Source organism: Nerophis ophidion, linkage group LG18 (assembly GCF_033978795.1).
Source record: "Nerophis ophidion isolate RoL-2023_Sa linkage group LG18, RoL_Noph_v1.0, whole genome shotgun sequence".
In the NCBI taxonomy this organism is placed as follows: Eukaryota; Metazoa; Chordata; class Actinopteri; order Syngnathiformes; family Syngnathidae; genus Nerophis; species Nerophis ophidion.
Genome location: NC_084628.1, coordinates 38,151,650 through 38,172,738, shown reverse-complemented (window position 1 = coordinate 38,172,738; position 21,089 = coordinate 38,151,650). Strand labels below are relative to the sequence as shown.

Here is a 21,089-nt window from a genome sequence, read left to right as displayed (position 1 = left end):
TCAAAGGGAATAAGCAGTAGAAAATGGATGGATGGAGGAGAAACGTCTGGGCTGTACTCTTGTACAGTCTCCACCCCGCTCTGACGAGAGATTGTACGCCTCTTCTTTTATTTGGACTTTCCCTGATTACATGGAAACAGCTGTTTTAAAGGGAGGAGGGGTCATAAACAGCCATCGCCTTGATTAAAAATTTGGCTCAATTGAGGAGAAACACATTTTTGCGATAACTTAGATACAATTATTCTGATTAAAAGATAGTTTGTTTATGAGTGTAGGACAGGACAGCACGTGGCAAATGTGGAGTGGTTCTAAATGAATCTACCAAGTAATAACAGGTGGATCCCGACAATCTTAATGCTTGGAAGTATCCTCATACCTCAAGGACCCGCGCACCAGGCCTGCATGGTACGTCAGGAAGATTCCTGCTCTTTAAAATCGATGCCTCAGCGAGACATGGACCGATGACCTCATTTACACGGGAGACCTCAACGTATTGATAGCTTTGAAAGTGATGGTAATGGCTTTATTGGTTCCGGGCATGCTCGTTAACATGTTGCGTTAAAGAAAATCCAATTTCCATTTGTGCAATTCGACGAAAAAGGCCGAGTTTATTTACAGAATACAAGGATTTGCAAATTCTTTTCAATTTATATTCAATTGAATGGACTGCAAAGACAAGATATTTCATGTTCCAAATGAAAAACATACTTTTTTATTTGCCATTAACATAGAATTTATTGGCAGCAACACATTGCTGCTAATGTCAATAGTGGATCTAACATAATAGTGAGAGTCCAGTCCATAGTGGATCTAACATAATAGTGAGAGTCCAGTCCATAGTGGATCTAACATAATAGTGAGAGTCCAGTCCATAGTGGATCTAACATAATAGTGAGAGTCCAGTCCATAGTGGATCTAACATAATAGTGAGAGTCTAGTCCATAGTGGATCTAACGTAATAGTGTGAGAGTCCAGTCCATAGTGGATCTAACATAATAGTGAGAGTCCGGTCCATAGTGGATCTAACCTAATAGTGAGAGTCCAGTCCATAGTGGATCTAACATAATAGTGTGAGAGTCCAGTCCATAGTGGATCTAACATAATAGTGAGAGTCCAGTCCATAGTGGATCTAACATAATAGTGTGAGAGTCCCCCCCTCCTTCACTAAGGAGAAACAGCAGATCAACTGTTGTAAAAGGGGGGTTTTAGTATGCGTGCCCAAGGTGCAAACAATTTGGACAAACCTGGATTACAGGTCTCAAAATGTCCTTTTGCTTGCTGACATCACACATGCAGCTTGAGCATGGGGATGGTATATTTAAAATGGATCTTTTCAAAATATTGAACATTTTGAGTCATGTGCGGGGTGTAGTTTTCCAGAAAATGTAAATGTAAAACTTTTTTTTTTTTTAACTTTAGAGGCTTCATGGTGTGTTGTGTGACTTTCCACACTCAGGAAGGTAGCGAATGCAAAGAACTTGATAAAGTAAAGTACGAGCAAGATTACCCAGAGACCTTTACCATCATAGTGAGAGTCCAGTCCATAGTGGATCTAACATAATAGTGAGAGTCCAGTCCATAGTGGATCTAACATACTAGTGTGAGAGTCCAGTCCATAGTGGCTCTAACATAATAGTGTGAGAGTACAGTCCATAGTGGATCTAACATAATAGTGAGAGTCCAGTCCATAGTGGATCTAACATAATAGTGGAGAGTCCAGTCCATAGTGGATCTAACATAATAGTGGGAGAGTCCAGTCCATAATGGATCTAACATGATATTGTGAGAGTCCAGTCCATAGTGGATCTAACATAATAGTGTGAGAGTCCAGTCCATAGTGGATCTAACATAATAGGGAGAGTCCAGTCCATAGTGGATCTAACATAATAGTGGGAGAGTCCAGTCCATAGTGGATCTAACATAATAGTGTGAGAGTCCAGTCCATAGTGGATCTAACATAATAGTGAGAATCCAGTCCATAGTGGATCTAACATAATAGTGGGAGAGTCCAGTCCATAGTGGATCTAACATAATAGTGGGGAGAGTCCAGTCCATAGTGGATCTAACATAATAGTGGGAGAGTCCAGTCCATAATGGATCTAACATGATATTGTGAGAGTCCAGTCTATAGTGGATCTAACATAATAGTGTGAGAGTCCAGTCCATAGTGGATCTAACATAATAGTGAGAGTCCAGTCCATAGTGGATCTAACATAATAGTGAGAGTCCAGTCCATAGTGGATCTAACATAAAAGTGGGGGAGTCCAGTCCATGGTGGATCTAACATAATAGTGAGAGTCCAGTCCATAGTGGATCTAACATACTAGTGTGAGAGTCCAGTCCATAGTGGCTCTAACATAATAGTGTGAGAGTACAGTCCATAGTGGATCTAACATAATAGTGAGAGTCCAGTCCATAGTGGATCTAACATAATAGTGGGAGAGTCCAGTCCATAGTGGATCTAACATAATAGTGGGAGAGTCCAGTCCATAGTGGATCTAACATAATAGTGGGAGAGTCCAGTCCATAATGGATCTAACATGATATTGTGAGAGTCCAGTCCATGGTGGATCTAACATAATAGTGTGAGAGTCCAGTCCATAGTGGATCTAACATAATAGGGAGAGTCCAGTCCATAGTGGATCTAACATAATAGTGGGAGAGTCCAGTCCATAATGGATCTAACATAATAGTGTGAGAGTCCAGTCCATAGTGGATCTAACATAATAGTGAGAATCCAGTCCATAGTGGATCTAACATAATAGTGGGAGAGTCCAGTCCATAGTGGATCTAACATAATAGTGGGAGAGTCCAGTCCATAGTGGATCTAACATAATAGTGGGAGAGTCCAGTCCATAATGGATCTAACATGATATTGTGAGAGTCCAGTCTATAGTGGATCTAACATAATAGTGTGAGAGTCCAGTCCATAGTGGATCTAACATAATAGTGAGAGTCCAGTCCATAGTGGATCTAACATAATAGTGAGAGTCCAGTCCATAGTGGATCTAACATAATAGTGAGAGTCCAGTCCATAGTGGATCTAACATAATAGTGAGAGTCCAGTCCATAGTGGATCTAACATAATAGTGAGAGTCCAGTCCATAGTGGATCTAACACAATAGTGAGAGTCCAGTCCATAGTGGATCTAACATAATAGTGTGAGAGTCCAGTCCATAGTGGATCTAACATAATAGTGAGAGTCCAGTCCATAGTGGATCTAACATGATATTGTGAGAGTCCAGTCCATAGTGGATCTAACACAATAGTGAGAGTCCAGTCCATAGTGGATCTAACATAATAGTGTGAGAGTCCAGTCCATAGTGGATCTAACATAATAGTGAGAGTCCAGTCCATAGTGGATCTAACATGATATTGTGAGAGTCCAGTCCATAGTGGATCTAACATAATAGTGTGAAAGTCCAGTCCATAGTGGATCTAACATAATAGTGAGAGTCCAGTCCATAGTGGTTCTAACATAATAGTGGGAGAGTCCAGTCCATAGTGGATCTACCATAATAGTGTGAGAGTCCAGTCCATAGTGGATCTAACATAATAGTGAGAGTCCAGTCCATAGTGGATCTAACATAATAGTGGGAGAGTCCAGTCCATAGTGGATCTAACATAATAGTGGGAGAGTCCAGTCCATAGTGGATCTAACATAATAGTGGGAGAGTCCAGTCCATAATGGATCTAACATGATATTGTGAGAGTCCAGTCTATAGTGGATCTAACATAATAGTGTGAGAGTCCAGTCCATAGTGGATCTAACATAATAGTGAGAGTCCAGTCCATAGTGGATCTAACATAATAGTGTGAGAGTCCAGTCCACAGTGGATCTAACATAATAGTGTGAGAGTCCAGTCCATAGTGGATCTAACCTAATAGTGAGAGTCCAGTCCATAGTGGATCTAACATAATAGTGGGAGAGTCCAGTCCATAGTGGATCTAACATGATATTGTGAGATTCCAGTCCATAGTGGATCTAACATAATAGTGAGAGTCCAGTCCATAGTGGATCTAACATAATAGTGTGAGAGTCCAGTCCATAGTGGATCTAACATAATAGTGAGAGTCCAGTCCATAGTGGATCCAACATAATAGTGAGAGTCCAGTCCATATTGGATCTAACATAATAGTGTGAGAGTCCAGTCCATAGTGGATCTAACATAATAGTGAGAGTCCAATCCATAGTGGATCTTACATAATAGTGTGAGAGTCCAGTCCATAGTGGATCTAACATAATAGTGTGAGAGTCCAGTCCATAGTGGATCTAACATAATAGTGTGAGAGTCCCCCCGCCCCCTCCTTCGCTAAAGAGAAACAGCAGATCAACTGGTGTAAAAGGGGGTTTTAGTATGCGTGCCCAAGGTGCAAACAGTTTGGACAAACCTGAATTACAGGTTTGTCCAAACTGGAAGGTAGCGAATGCAAAGTACTTGATAAAGTCAAGTACAAGCAAGATTACACAGAGACCTTTACTTTTTTCACCCTGCATTGCTTCTGACACCCCCCCCCCCCCCCCCCCCCCCCCCCAGGCTCCCCTCTGGTCACCCCAGAACCACTGGTGCTTCTCAGCCCACCTCGGTGCCTCACAGCCAATCGCACGCAGCACGGTGTCCTCCTCACTTGGCTCCCCCCGGCCAACCACTCCTCCCCCATCAACCGCTACATCATCGAGTTCCGCCTCGGGGAGCGATGGGAAACCCTCGACGACTTGATCCCGTCCACGGAGACCGAGCTCATCGCCAGAGACCTCGTCCAGGTAGGGGGACGCGACACGTTTTTCCGGACCATAGGACACGCCTTAATACAGGGTGCATTAAATACTTTTCATCCAAATGTAAAAGACTTCCTTGTGGTCTACGTCAGTGTTTTTCAACATTTTCTGAGGCAAGGCACATTTTTGTCATCAAAATAAATCCGGAGGCACACCACCCGGCAGAAAACGTTAAAAAATGTAACTCCACCAGGTCCATCCATCCATTTAATACCGCTTATTCCCTTTCGGGGTCGCGGGGGGCGCTGGCGCCTATCTCAGCTACAATCGGGCGGAAGGCAGGGTACACCCTGGACAAGTCGCCACCTCATCGCAGGGCCAACACAGATAGACAGACAACATTCACACTCACACACTAGGGCCAATTTAGTGTTGCCAATCAACCTATCCCCAGGTGTATGTCTTTGGAAGTGGGAGGAGCCTATCCCCAGGTGCATGTCTTTGGAAGTGGGAGGAGCCTATCCCCAGGTGCATGTCTTTGGAAGTGGGAGGAGCCTATCCACAGGTGCATGTCTTTGGAAGTGGGAGGGGCCTATCCCCATGTGCATGTCTTTGGAAGTGGGAGGAGCCTATCCCCAGGTGCATGTCTTTGGAAGTGGGAGGAGCCTATCCCCAGGTGCATGTCTTTGGAGGTGGGAGGAGCCTATCCCCAGGTGCATGTCTTTGGAGGTGGGAGGAGCCTATCCCCAGGTGCATGTCTTTGGAGGTGGGAGGGAGCCGGTGTACCCGGATGGAACCCACGCATTCACGGGGAGAACATGTAAACTCCACACAGAAAGATCCCGAGCCTGGATTTGAACCCAGGACTGCAGGAACTTCGTATTGTGAGGCAGACGCACTAACCCCTCTGCCACCGTGAAGCCCTCCACCAGGTCGTCGTGCCTTATTTGGAGTTTGTTGGTGTTTTCCTGCGTGTAGTGTTTTAATTCTTGTCTCGCGCTCCTTTTTTGGTGGCCTTTTCTCTTTTTTTTGGTGTTTTCCTGTAGCAGTTTTATGTCTTCCTTTGAGCGATATTCCGCGCACCTGCTTTTTCTAGCAAGCAGGACTATTTACGTTGTTGTTGTTGTTGTTGTTGTTACCCTTCGTGGTGAGGACATTGTTGGTTCTCATTTCACGTACAGATGTGCTGTAGTGGACACCGTAAGTTTTTGCTGTCGTCCAGCATTCTGTCTCTGTTTACTGTTTTCAACAGTATACCATATTTCCTTGAATTACCAATTGGGCGCTAATTAATTTAAAACCTCTTCTCACTCTGGCGCTAACCAAAGGCATGCGGTAAAAGTAAGCATGCGCTAATTATTTTATAACCTCTTCTCACTCCGGCACTTACCAAAGGCATGCAGTAAAAATATGAGTGTGGTGGAAGGATACCATCATGAAAAGCACATTTAATTAACCTTTACTTATAAATGAAATCCATGCCAGCTCCTTCTGATCAAAAGCATCGATAACTTGTTTATAGAAGTCTTCCTTATCTTTCTTCAGTTTTAAAAGTCTTTTCTGTCTCGATGGAAATCTTCCTTTATTACCTCCTGCTTCGATTGAAAGTCCAGTTTAGAAAACTGATATCAGACCGCTGCTATCAGTTAGCTCGGCTCCTCAAGTGCGGGCGACAACGGAATTATCCCCGGACAACTCCCCCTCCCGTTCTGCTCCGTGGGTGATCTCTTTATCCCACCGCTGCCACCAGGAAGTGTTATTGTCTAAATAATACACTGGGTATTTAGGACTGGAACATGCTTTATTTCAGCCCGGTTGTTTACATAGCCAGCATAGGTGTTACATCCTAAAAGGTCCGCGTCCCAGCACATACCACGTCACTTCCTCTGCAGCCGAGTAGTCGCAAGAAGGATCACTAGCGCCCTCTACCACCAGGAGGCGGGAGTCATTTAATGACTCATATTTCACACACGCAGCTACGGTATTGTGACGGTCTCAAGCAGTCGTCTTGCGGGTTCCAAGGACCACCAAGGAAGGACATGGCTTGAGCAGTTTGACTTTGTTTATTTTTCAATATAACCTCAGTCCAGGTCGCTCTTCCGCTCCTCCGCTCGCTCTCCGCCTCCTCGCCGCCATCTTGGGCCGGGCTCCAGCATGCCCTGCCTGTCTGTCGGACCGTTGGCTCCGCCTCCATGCAGGTATATTGATAAAACATGGCTGCTTACTGTTCTTTTTAGCATACCGGTATTCAATAGCTTGGACCTTAAATCCGGCGGTAATACTAAGCATCCGCTAATTATTTTGCGAAGCGAGTTTGACCCGGCAGTAACTCAAGGTAGGCACATACTATATGCCCGGGGGCAATTCAAGGAAATCCGGTATACGTTGAAGTCGCGGTTCCACAGATGCACGTCAAAGTAGCCAAGCGCATAGACTACCCAACAGGTTTAATGTTTTTCAACACCACCGTCAATGAATATGCTTTTATTTTCGGACTTTCCAGTCTCTCTCCAACTTCCTCCTCCTCCTGCACCCGAACGCTCACTGTTAAAGACTACAGATGACTAGTTTAACACGTACAACCTGCGCAATCTAATCATCTGCCGGCCGTGTCTCGCCGTCAGCACATGCCACGCCCCCGTCTGATGGCGCTCTGTTTTCCTTCACTCCTGCAGAGCGCTAATCACAATCCCTTTCCACGATATAGTTCGGACTTTTCAGTACTTCGTGTCTCTGCTTTGTTCTCTCCTGTGTCTTTCTGTCTCACTCCAACTCCAACAACCGTGTCTCGCCCCGGCTGCTGCTAATAAGTGTGGCAGTTGATTTGGATGATTAATCCCAGCTGGGTAATCCAATCACCACTGCCAGCTGTGCTTTGAGGCCCGGTCCTTCCATGCCTCCCTCCACAGGGTTATGCTTGTATAGTGCTATTCGACCTTCAAGGTACTCAAAGAGCTTTGACACTATTTCCACATTCCCAAAAGTCAGTACATTCCTACTCTCACCTATGGTCATGAAGTGTGGCTCATGACCGAAAGAATAAGATCACGGATACAAGCGGCCGAAATGAGTTTCCTCAGAAGGGTGGCTGGCATCTCCCTCAGAGATGGGGTGAGAGGTTCAGTCACCCGAGAGAGCCTCTGCTCCTTCGCTTAGAAAGGAACCAGCTTAGGTGGTTCGGGCATCTCGTGTGGATGCCTCACGAGCATCTCCCTAGGGAGGTCCTCGTTGGGAGACCCGGGGCAGGCCAAGGACCTGATGGAGGGGGTTTACATCTCCTCTCTGGTCTGGGAATGCTTTGGGATCCCCCAAGAGAAAGTTGCTAATGTTGCTCTGGAGAGGGAAGTCTGGGGGTCTCTGCTGGAGCTGTTGTCCCCGCGACCCGATTCCGGGTAAGCGGTTGAAAATGGATGGATGGACACGCACATTCGCACACTGATGGTGGGCGCTGCCATGCAAGACCCTGACCACGACCCATGAGGAGCAAGGGTGAAGTGTCTTGCTCAAGGACACAATGTACATGACAAGGTTGGTAGAAGGTAGGGATTGAACCAGGAACCCTCAGGCTGCTGGCACGGCCACTCTGCCAACCGCGCCACGCCAGACCATTTACACGTTTACTGTCAGGTTCAAACACTGATGACATCTATTAAACAGACAAGAAGCAAGGAATCATGCAGAGACAGAGTTCAATTTAGCTCATGAGGAGAACGCATGGAGCTGCACACTTAGTCACAGTTTCGCCCTACGCTCCTAGGTTCAGTTCCCGCCTCCCTCTATTTATTCAGGAGTTCCCCAGTCAACATCACCGAGGCCGCTTCTAAAAGAAGTGGTCACACATATCACGCAAAGCAGCTCCAGTACGCACGATAAGTGACGAAACGTGCTGGGGCCTTGTAATTTCGCCTTGTCTCTGCTTTGTCGTCTCATCTTCGTTGAGGTCCTTGAAGTCCTTAAAACAAAGATCTCGGATCCGCACTTCAGACAATAAGTTTCGTCCTTGCACAGATACAAAAGTCTAACTTGAGCACAATAGCTAATAACTATAGCAAAGGACTTTACACATACTAAATACCCTCTGTGTTCTTTGATGTTTGATGTTTCCCTCTTACACACATGGAAGAGGGATGTGTACTATGGCTATGAGTTGTTTTTTTTTTGGTTGTTGTTTTTTTTTTCCCCTAAGCCTCAGTCTGCACCCCCACTCCAGGGCCTAGGCTAAGACCGATTTTTACATTTTATTTTAATCTTCTATTTTTTTCTTCCCCCCCGCCGCCCAACCCCCTTTGTTTACCTGTATGTCATCTTTTTTGTAAGGGGCGCTGGGAGCCGGCAGACCCGTCAGCGATCCTGTTCTGTCTCCCAGTAATGTTTGTCTGATCTTGAATGGGATTGTGCTGAAAATTGTAATTTTCCTGAAGGAACTCTCCTGACGGAATAAATAAAGTACTATCTAATCTAATCTAAAGTTGTGTGATAATATATATACATGATTATTCTAACGTTTACTGGCGTCATATAATGCAGGCTGTACGTACTTCTTATGTGTGGATGCCATCTACTGGTCACACTTATCATTACACCATGTAACAAAAAAAAATGCTTGAGGTCGGTAAGCACAACCAGAATTATTCTTCGCACCAGGTTATAAGGCATATAAGGTTATAAGGGTTTTAAGTGTGCCGTATAGTCGGAAAAATACGGTATGTAAGTGCGAGGATCCAAGTTTTTTTGATGGGTCTCCCCGGCACCAGGAATCCTGGTACGAGTTCCGAGTGATGGCCGTCATGGATGATCTGATCAGTGAGAGCAGCAATGTCGTGGGCGTGTCCAGCACAGGTCAGTATCGCACTTTCTCGATTGGATAATCGCCAATTAATTAGAGACTCTCTGTGTCCATTTCTGAATGTCTATACTTTTCCCGTCAGATCCCTTCCCCCCCGCCGAGGTGGCTGACGAGGGGCTGGCGCGGCCCGTGGTGGCGGGCGTCGTGGCAACCATCTGCTTCCTGGCAGCGGCGGTGCTGTTCAGCACGCTTGCGGCTTGTTTCGTCAACAAGCAGCACCGGCGCAAACTCAAGCGTAAACCGGGTTGGTCCCAACACACCCCCCTACCCCGCCGCACCCTTCTCATACCCGACTGGGTGAATAAAGTACGTTTGTTCTCTCAGATCCGCCGTTGTCGGTGACGCACTTCAGAAAAAGCGTGGAATCCCCGTAAGTAGCGCCACAGCCGGAGCTCGAGCTGCTGCCCGTGCATCTTCTTCTGCACCACCTTTATTATATTAGAAAACAGCGAAAACCTTATCTGGATTATTCAGACCTACTCTGAAAATTGCTAAAAAATGCTGTCGCCAAAATTTTAGAAAGTGAAATACAAAGCAAAATCATTGATAATACAGTCATGGGGGGAAAAAAATCACATTAATAAGAGTTGTATTTAGATATTTTTGGATATATTTATTATGGATATTCTCAAAGATGTATCATAATCACCCCCAGATCCTCCACACGACACCTCCGCTCCGGACAGACTAACCTCCTCCGAACTCCGAGGACAAAGCTATAAACAGCCTGTGGAACGCTCTCCCTGACCACCTGAGGGTACCACAGACTGTGAATGCGTTTTAAAAAGGCTTAAAAACCCTTCTTTTAAAAAAAAAGCCTTTTTTAAGATATATGCGTTTTAGTTCTAGTTTTTATTTTCAATACACTGTAGCACTTTGAGGTTGTTTGCTCAATGTTAAGTGCTTTTTACAAATACAATCTATTATTATTATTAATATTATCATAATTAGACCAATCAATCAATCAAAGTTTATTTATATAGCCCTAAATCACGAGTGTCTCGAAGGGCTGCACAAGCCTCAATGACGTCCTCAGTTCAGATCCCACATCAGGGTAAGGAAAAACTCAACCCAATGCGCTACAATGAGAAACCTTGGAGGGGACCGCAGATGTGGTTCTCCTCCCCCTCCCCCTGGGTGACCGGGGCAATGGACGTTGAGTGGATCTAACATAATAGTGTAAGAGTCCAGTCCATAGTGGATCTAACATAATAGTGTGAGAGTCCAGTCCATAGCGGATCTAACATAATAGTGTGAGAGTCCAGTCCATAGTGGATTGAACATAATAGTGAGAGTCCAGTCCATAGTGAAACTTACATAATAGTGAGAGTCCAGTCCATAGTGGATCTAACATAATAGTGAGAGTCCAGTCCATAGTGGATCTAACATAATAGTGAGAGAGTCCAGTCCATAGTGGATCTAACATAATAGTGGGAGTCCAGTCCATAGTGGATCTAACATAATAGTGGGAGTCCATTCCATAGTGGATCTAACATAATAGTGGGAGTCCAGTCCATAGTGGATCTAACATAACAGTGAGAGTCCAGTCCATTGTGGATCTATCATAATAGTGAGAGTCCAGTCCATAGTGGATCTAACATAATAGTGAGAGTCCAGTCCATAGTGGATCTAACATAATAGTGAGAGTCCAGTCCATAGTGGATCTAACATAATAGTGAGAGTCCAGTCCATAGTGGATCTAACATAATAGTGAGAGTCCAGTCCATAGTGGATCTAACATAATCGTGAGAGAGTCCAGTCCATAATGGATCTAACATAATAGTGGGAGTGCAGTCCATAGTGGATCTAACATAATATTGTGAGAGTCCAGTCCATAGTGGATCTAACATAATAGTGTGACACTACAGTCCATAGTGGATCTAACATATTAGCAGGAGTCCAGTCCATAGTGGATCTAACATAATATTGTAAGAGTCCAGTCCATAGTGGATTTAACATAATAGTGAGAGTCCAGTCCATAGTGGATCTAAGATAATAGTGAGAGTCCAGTCCATGGTGTATCTAACATAATATTGTGAGAGTCCAGTCCATGGTGTATCTAACATAATATTGTGAGAGTCCAGTCCATAGTGGATCTAACATAATAGTGAGAGTTCAGTCCATAGTGGATCTAACATACTATTGTGAGAGTCCAGTCCTTAGTGGATCTAACATAATAGTGAGAGTCCAGTCCATAGTGGATCTAACATAATAGTGGGAGTCCAGTCCACAGTGGGTCTAGCATAATATTTTGAAAGTCCAGTCCGTAGTGGATCTAACATAATATTGTGAGAGTCCAGTCCATAGTGGATCTAACATAATAGTGAGAGTCCAGTCCATAGTGGATCTAACATAATAGTGTGAGAGTCCAGTCCATAGTGGATCTAACATAATAGTCAGAGTCCAGTCCATAGTGGGGCCAGTAGGAGACCATCCCGAGTGGAGACAGGTCAGCTGCGCAAAGACGTCCCCAACTGTGGTCACCTAATAACCTCTCCACGCAGGAGAGGGAAAAGATGCGGCAGATCAACTGGTCTAAAACGAGGGTCTATTCAAAGGCTAGAGTATACAAATGAGTTTTAAGATGGGACTTAAATGCTTCTACTGAGGTAGCATCTCTAACTGTTACTACTAGAACATTCCAGAGTACTGGAGCCCCAATAGAAAACGCTTTGTAGCCCGCAGACTTTTTTTGGGTTCTGGGAATTGCCAATATGTGCTGTAAGTTGCTGGAAGAAAACAACATAAAAGGGTGAAGTAATTCAGAGGTGCAGAAGAACGTGTTCAGTAGTCAGCTTGTGTCGGTTAGGAGTCCAAAGCAGCCGAGTCAGCATTTCCAGCTGCAAGTGTGTGTATTGTGTTCTTTAACCTTAAACACTGTCTGCTCTCTGCATGATTGTCAGTGTTTAACACTACTTTTTTGCTTGTTTAGCCACTCATTTTAACGTACAGTCTAGAACCATCCGTCTGTGTGTAGACATACGAGTGCACTGGGGAAAAAAACACAAAAAAATGGTCAATTCTCCAAAAAGCATCACAAATTGTATTCATTTTACACGACCAGATGCCAGCAGGGCCGCCTTTACTTTTCCCGCACTTGGTATATTTTAAAGATGAACCCGGCTGGTGTTGTTTGTCTCCCGCCGCAGGCCTCCTCTCACCCCCTTGCCAGGGGTAGAGCCCTGCTGGGACCAGCCTGCCAGGAGCACTTTCTTGCCCCCGCCTGCCAGCCCCCTGTGAGTGTGCTGCACTGCACTGCACTGGCCTGGCCGCATGCAAAACAAAAAAAAAACAACAACAACAACAACAAAAATGACCTGGTGGCTGTTTTCATCGTGGTGAAGCTTCTTTTTTTTCCACGCATGCGCAAGTCTAAACGTGGTGCATGCAATCTTTGACCTGAGTGAGCGCGTGTCGGCCTGCATGGGTGTCAACTGCTCTCTTCACGTATGCGTGTGTGGACAAGGATAAGTTTACCCTGGCTAACTATCAGGTTCAAACACTGGTGACATTTATTAAACAAGACGTGAAGCAAGGAATCAAACAGACAAATGTCAATTTGGCTCAATATTGAGGAGAGTTCAGGTTCAAGATTTATTTGTTACATGCAGACTAATCCACAGTCAATCAATCGATGATGATTTATATAGCCCTAAATCACTAGTGTCTCAAAGGGCTGCACAAACCACAACGACATCCTCGGTAGAGCCCACATAAGGGCAAGGAAAACTCACACCCAGTTGGGTTTTTTTTCCATGCTCTTCAAATATTGCGTACAGTGGGATCCAAACACTAGTTGCAGAATCTAATACACTAAATACCCCCCAAAAATACAAACAATTGAATAGCTCTGATGTACATTAATTACAAGACAATTAAGTAGCATAATAAGTCACAGTAGTTATGGTAGAAGTACAGTAGTCAAATACAGTACAGTACCAATCAAACAGCTTACCACAACACTGCATAGACAAGACAAGATACGACAGGTAGCAACGACATCGGCATGACAATAATCCAGCCACTGACTGGAGGACAAAAACAGACTCAAATAGAAGTGGGCTGATTGACACCAGGTGTGGCCAGGTGCCAATCAGCCGCAGCTGAGGGGAAAACAGCGCACAGGGGGGGGAAAAAACAGGAAACAGGCAAAATAAGAGCGCTGACAGGAACTAAAAACAGGAAATACTAAACACACGGAGGAAAAAAACCAAAACACAAACAAACTGTCAGGGGAAAGCCTGACAGTAGGGATCATTTATTAGGGTGTCAATTAGAGATGCCCGATAATGGCTTTTTTTGCCGATATTTCGATATTGTCCAACTCGTAAATACCGATTCCGATATCAACCGATACCAATTAAACAGTCGTGTAAGAAACAAATTATTAGGCCTCATTTTGTTGCGATACCCCGCTGGATTGATTAAACAATGTAACAAGGTTTTTCAAAATAAATCAACTCAAGTTATGGGGAAAAAAAAGTGCCATATTTATTATTGAAGTCACAAAGTGCATTATTTTTTTTAACATGCCTCAAAACAGCACCTTGGAATTTGGGACATGCTCTCCCAGAGAGAGCATGGGGAGGTTGAGGTGGGCGGGGTTGAATTAGTTTGCTTACAATTTCGCCGTACAATGACAATAAAGATATAATGTATTCTATTCTGATGAGGTGGCGGGTGGGTGGTGTATATTGTGGCGTCCCGGAAAAGTTAGTGCTGCAAGGGATTCTGGGTATTTGTCCTGTTGTGTTACAGTGCGGATGTTCTCCCGAATTGTGTTTGTCATTCTTGTTTGGTGTGAGTTCACAGTGTTGCACATATTTGTAACAGTGTTAAAGTTGTTTATACCGCCACTCTGAGTGTGGCTGTCGACCAAGTATGCGTTGCATTCACTTGTGTGTGTGAAAAGCCGTAGATATTATGTGATTGGGCCGGCACGCAAAGGCAGTGCCTTTTAAGGTTTATTGGCGCTCTGTACTCCTCCCTACGACCGTGTACCACTCCGTAAGTCATAAATTTTACTTTTTGAAACCGATGCCGGTAATTTCTGATATTATATTTTAAAGCATTTACTGTATTGGCCGATAATATTGACAGCCCGGTATTATCGGACATCTCTAGTGTCAATAGGTATGCAAGAGGATTTTTGCAGGTTAGTTGCCGATCTGTCATTGACGTGGAAAAATGTCCTTTTATTTTGGAAATCCCCCCCAAAAAAGTGCATTTAGATCATCAATCAATGTCAATCAATGTTTATTTATATAGCCCCAAATCACAAATGTCTCAAAGGACTGCACAAATCATTACGACTACAACATCCTCGGAAGAACCCACAAAAGGGCAAGGAAAACTCACAACCAGTGGGCAGGGAGAATTCACATCCAGTGGGACGCCAGTGACAATGCTGACTATGAGAAACCTTGGAGAGGACCTCAGATGTGGGCAACCCCCCTCCTCTAGGGGACCGAAAGCAATGGATGTCGAGCGGGTCTAACATGATACTGTGAAAGTTCAATCCATAGTGGCTCCAACACAGCCGCGAGAGTTCAGTTCAAGCGGATCTAAGACAGCAGCAAGAGTCCCGTCCACAGGAAACCATCTCAAGCGGAGGCGGATCAGCAGCGTAGAGATGTCCCCAACCGATACAGGCGAGCGGTCCATCCTGGGTCCCGACGAGCGGTCCATCCTGGGTCTCGACTCTGGACACCCAGTACTTCATCCATGGTCATCGGACCGGACCCCCTCCACAAGGGAGGGGGGGACATAGGAGAAAGAAAAGAAGCGGCAGATCAACTGGTCTAAAAAGGAGGTCTATTTAAAGGCTAGAGTATACAGATGAGTTTTAAGGTGAGACTTAAATGCTTCTACTGAGGTAGCATCTCCAACTGTTACCGGGAGGGCATTCCAGAGTACTGGAGCCCGAACGGAAAACGCTCTATAGCCCGCAGACTTTTTTGGGGCTCTAGGAATCACTAATAAGCCGGAGTCCTTTGAACGCAGATTTCTTGCCGGGACATATGGTACAATACAATCGGCAAGATAGGCTGGAGCTAGACCGTGTAGTATTTTATACGTAAGTAGTAAAACCTTAAAGTCACATCTTAAGTGCACAGGAAGCCAGTGCAGGTGAGCCAGTACAGGCGTAATGTGATCAAACTTTCTTGTTCTTGTCAAAAGTCTAGCAGCCGCATTTTGTACCAACTGTAATCTTTTAATGCTAGACATGGGGAGACCCGAAAATAATACGTTACAGTAGTCGAGGCGAGACGTAACAAACGCATGGATAATGATCTTGGCGTCTTTAGTGGACAAAATGGAGCGAATTTTAGCGATATTACGGAGATGAAAGAAGGCCGTTTTAGTAACGCTTTTAATGTGTGACTCAAAGGAGAGGGTTGGGTCGAAGATAATACCCAGATTTTTTACAGAGTCACCTTGTTTTATTATTTGGTTGTCAAATGTTAAAGTTGTATTATTAAATAGAGGTCGGTGTCTAGCAGGACCGATAATCAGCATTTCCGTTTTTTTTGGCATTAAGTTGCAAAAAGTTAGCGGACATCCATTGTTTAATTTCATTAAGACACGCTTCCAACTGACTACAGTCCGGCGTGTTGGTCAGCTTTAGGGGCATGTAGAGTTGGGTGTCATCAGCATCAGATGTTGATTTAACACCAAAATTGGATGACCATAAATCAGTGGGTCTCACACTTTTTTCACCAAGTACCGCCTTAGAAAACGCTAGGCTCTCCAAGTACCACCATAGTCACCAACATTTAAATACAGTAGCGTAGTAGGCCTAAAAAAAATCATTAAAAAGAGGCAGATGTTTGTATTTAGCAGGTATGTTTAATACAGTTGTGCTCGTAAGTTTACATACCCTGGGAGAATTTATGATTTCTTCTTGACCATGCAGCCCATTTTTCTGCAAGTGCCTCCTAATTGTGCATCTTGAAACACAGAGTCCTATATTTCAGGTTAAGTTATTTGTGGATTTTTCTCTGCATCTCGAACAAATTTCCCTGGCTGTTGTGGCTGAAATCTTTTACTGGTCTACTTGAATCCCTCATTTTCCACTTCTTAATCAGCGTTTGAACACTGCTGATTGGCATTCCTCGGATATCTTTTTATACACCTTTCCTGTTTTATGCAGTTCAATTACCTTTTCTTGCAGATCCTTTGACAATAACTTTGCCTTCCCAATGACTCAGAATCTAGAAACATCCGTGCAGCACTAGATGAAAGATGCAATTGTCTGTCAGAAGCCCAGAAACTCACTTACCTTTCATACACACATTAGTTTCAAACAAACAAGTCACAGGTGAGGATTGGAACCTTGATTAGCCATCCAGACCTGTTTGTGTCAACTTTTGTGCATGTCATCAGATCAAAGTCACTGGGGGGATGTCAACTTTTGATCGGGGTCATTTAGGTACTTTCTTTTATATTGATTTAAAAAGAGTAAATACAGCTGTTTGCCAATAAATAGCTTCACACAACCGTTAAGTATGAGTGGAAGAAATTTTTTTTTTGTTATGGTTCATATTCTCTGAATAAAAAGAAGAAATCATAAATTCTCCCTGTCACGACGTGGACTATGGTGCAGTTGGTTTTCCCGTGGTGCAAAACGACTGGAACCGGACATGGCGTGAAGGTAATGACATCTTTTAATTTTAACTCGAAAGGTACAAATGAAACAAAGGGTATAAACAAAAGGCGCTGTCAGAGGAGGTACAAAACTGGACTATGAAACAAAACTATTACTACAACATAAACTATGGACATAAAACAAAACTTGCGAACTATGGGATGAATAACAAAACTTACGGGGAACGAAAAAAGAGTATGGATCATCAGCATGGAGCAAGGGTGGTAGAGGGCGGTAGAGGGTGATGTCGCCAGGCTGACTGCCTGGCAACTACAGGCTTAACTAGGTGCAGTGATGACAGGTGCGTGAGTCCAAACAAATCAGGTGCGTGAGTCGTGAACACATAACACATGGGTGTGAAACTCAAATTTGGCCCACCATTTAATTTTATTTGGCCCTTGAGGCAATATCAAATTAACGTTAGAGCTGGCCCGCCGGTAACACCACATTCACCGCTAATACTCATACTTGCCAACCCTCCCGATTTTCCCGGGAGACTCCCGAAGTTTAGTGCCTGTCCCGAAAATCTCCCTGGGCAACCATTCTCCCGATTTCCACCCGGACAACAATATTGGGAGCGTGCCTTTAACGTCCTCTACAACATGGCGTCACATACTCTTTTCCTCCATATAAACAGCGTGCAGGCCAAGTTACATAATATAAGCGGCTTTCACACACACGTACTTGGTCAACAGCCATACGGGTCACACAGAGGGTGGCCGTATAAACAACTTTAAAATTGTTACAAATATGCGCCACACTGTGAACCCACACCAAACAAGAATGACAAAACACATTTCGGGAGAACACCCGCACCGTAACACAACATAAACACAACTTAACAAATACCCAGAACCCCTTGCATCACTAACTCTTCCGGAACGCTACAATATACACCCCTCGCTACCACCAAACCCCGCCCACCTCTTTTTTTTTAAATTTTCGAATTTATTAGCCTGTGGAAAAAGTTAATGTTGATATTTACCTCAGAAGGCTGCAAATAGAAAAGAGGGCATTAATTTTTTTAATTAAATTTTATTTAATATACCACTGATCAATCAATCAATCAATCAATGTTTATTTATATAGCCCCAAATCACAAATGTCTCAAAGGACTGCACAAATCATTACGACTACGACATCCTCGGAAGAACCCACAAAAGTGCAAGGAAAACTCACACCCAGTGGGCAGGGAGAATTCACATCCAGTGGGACGCCAGTGACAATGCTGACTATGAGAAACCTTGGAGAGGACCTCAGATGTGGGCAACCCCCCCCCTCTAGGGGACCGAAAGCAATGGATGTCGAGCGGGTCTAACATGATACTGTGAAAGTTCAATCCATAGTGGCTCCAACACAGCCGCGAGAGTTCAGTTCAAAGCGGATCCAAGACAGCAGCGAGAGTCCCGTTCACAGGAAACCATCCCAAGCGGAGGCGGATCAGTAGCGTAGAGATGTCCCCAACCGATACACAGGCGAGCGGTCCATCCTGGGTCCCGACGAGTGGTCCATCCTGGGTCTCGACTCTGGACAGCCAGTACTTCATCCATGGTCATCGGACAGGACCCCCTCCACAAGGGAGGGGGGGACATTGGAGAAAAAAGAAAAGAAGCGGCAGATCAACTGGTCTAAAAATGAGGTCTATTTAAAGGCTAGAGTATACAGATGAGTTTTAAGGTGAGACTTAAATGCTTCTACTGAGGTAACATCTCGAACTGTTACCAGGAGGGCATTCCAGAGTACTGGAGCCCGAACGGAAAACGCTCTATAGCCCGCACACTTTTTTTGGGCTCTAGGAATCACTAATATTCTGATGTTTTTTCAAAGTTGATTTTGCACTATTACGTTATATAAGCTCTGCCTGTTCCATTGGACGAAACCGGAGTACCCGGAGGGAACCCACGCAGTCACGGGGAGAACATGCAAACTCCACACAGAAAGATCCCAAGCCAGGATTACTCAGGACCTTCGTATTGTGAGGCAGATGCACTAACCCCTGTTCTACCGTGCTGCCCTATTTAAGCCTTACTTGTTCAATATTCATTGCAAAACTTGTTTGGGTCCCTATTAAAAGGTTAATTTGTTCAACCTTGGCCCGCGGCTTTGTTCAGTTTTAAATTTTGGCCCACTCTGTGTTTGAGTTTGACACCCCTGACATAACAGGTGAGAACTGATGGGTTGGCATGGTGACAAAACAAACAAGAGTGCCCAATGAATCCAAAACAAAACAGAACGTGACCACAAGACACGACACCCTAACTTATAAGCACGACTGTATGTTTGGCCACAGTACGCACAGTTTGAACAGTCACACTGTGTTGGAATATTTCATTAAGTAATTATTGGGCGTACCAATAGATGAGAATACCTGCATAATTTATTGTCTGTACTCAATTAACTAATTAAACTGGAGACTCAAAAGATCTGTGGTGTGGATTGTTGGTCCTTCACCCCTTGGAATATTTCCATTTCCACGTCCATCCCGCTCAAGACTCTTTGGTTGTTTACTCTTGTCCTGTCCAGAGCGCTCCTGCCATCATGTCGGTTAATCAAAAGAAAGTTTTAGTTATAGCGTAGTCGAGAGTAATAAATGTTGTTTTTGAAGGGCTTTTTCTTTCGGTTGAAACGATGTCACCGATCACCCAAATGCTTCCGAAGGGTTCGTGTACCAACAGAATGTTACATTTGGGAACTCTTTGACGTAGGGCTGGGCGATACGGCCTTTTATTAATATCTCGATATTTTCAGGCCATGTCACGATACACCATATATATCTCCATATTTTGCCTTAGCCTTGAATGTGTCAGGGTCATTAGGTGATGAACCCCAAGATGCAGAGATGGAGGCAGGCATGGAGTGAGAAAAATGATTTAATAAAGATACCAAGACAAAATCAAACAAAAGGGTACTAACACAAAGCGCGCTCGAGGCGGATAACAAACCTTAGTTTGTTATCCGCCTCGAAATGAGTTTCCTCCGCCGGGTGGCGGGGCTCTCCCTTAGAGATAGGGTGAGAAGTTCTGTCATCCGGGAGGAACTCAAAGTAAAGCCGCTGCTCCTCCACATCGAGAGGAGCCAGATGAGGTGGTTCGGGTATCTGGTCAGGATGCCACCCGAACGACTCCCGAGGGAGGTGTTTAGGGCACGTCCAATCGGTAGGAGGCCACGGGGAAGACCCAGGACACGTTGGGATGACTATGTCTCCCGGCTGGCCTGGGAACGCCTCGGGATCCCCCGGGAAGAGCTAGACGAAGTGGCTGGGGAGAGGGAAGTCTGGGCTTCCCTGCTTAGGCTGCTGCCCCCGCGACCCGACCTCGGATAAGCGGAAGAACATGGATGGATGGATGGATGGCGCTTGTTTTACGTCTCTGAGAAGGAGTGATAAAAGCCTGCGGTGTAATGTCTGCAGCTAAAAGCAACTGCGTGAGAACGTACACTCCAATATCACCAATAGTCATTTTCTGTATCGCACATATGTCGAATATATTTCATATATCGCCCAGCCCTACTGCATCGTACATTTTTTCAACCGAGAAGGACAATTCCCTTCATTTTTAACCCTTTGGATGTGCGTTGCGCCATTTGGTTAAACCCCTCTGTCTGCCTTATTCTGTCAGGTTATCATCAGGGAAGATAAGCCCAGAGAGCTCCCCTCTGTCTCGGCCCCGCTCCATTTCTTCAGAGGGCTCCCACGGCCCAGGCCTCTACGTCAGGAAGCTTCCCAGCCCGCAGAGGGACAAGGACAAAGAGCTGTCCTTCTACAAGAAAACCAAGCGTGCCATAGCCAGCAGGAAGTACAGCGTGTCCAAGCACGAGGCGGAAGTCACCACGCCCATCGAGCTGATATGCCGCGGCCCGGACGGCCGCTTCGTCAT

At 44.8% G+C, this 21,089-nt stretch overlaps 1 protein-coding gene across 2 annotated transcripts in view; it reads left to right on the top strand.

Annotated features, from left to right (window-relative positions):
• Positions 1-21,089, top strand: part of igsf9ba (immunoglobulin superfamily, member 9Ba) — a 226,255-nt gene that overhangs the window by 183,435 nt on the left and 21,731 nt on the right. The window contains exons 14-19 of one of the 2 annotated variants that reach the window (XM_061878079.1): positions 4,539-4,765; positions 9,475-9,559; positions 9,649-9,810; positions 9,891-9,936; positions 12,716-12,802; positions 20,832-21,089. The exon at positions 20,832-21,089 is cut by the window's right edge and continues 1,371 nt beyond it. In XM_061878079.1, the coding sequence (XP_061734063.1) occupies positions 4,539-4,765; positions 9,475-9,559; positions 9,649-9,810; positions 9,891-9,936; positions 12,716-12,802; positions 20,832-21,089 (865 nt within the window). The remainder of the gene's footprint in view (positions 1-4,538; positions 4,766-9,474; positions 9,560-9,648; positions 9,811-9,890; positions 9,937-12,715; positions 12,803-20,831) is intronic. The other variant, XM_061878080.1, reaches the window with a different exon arrangement.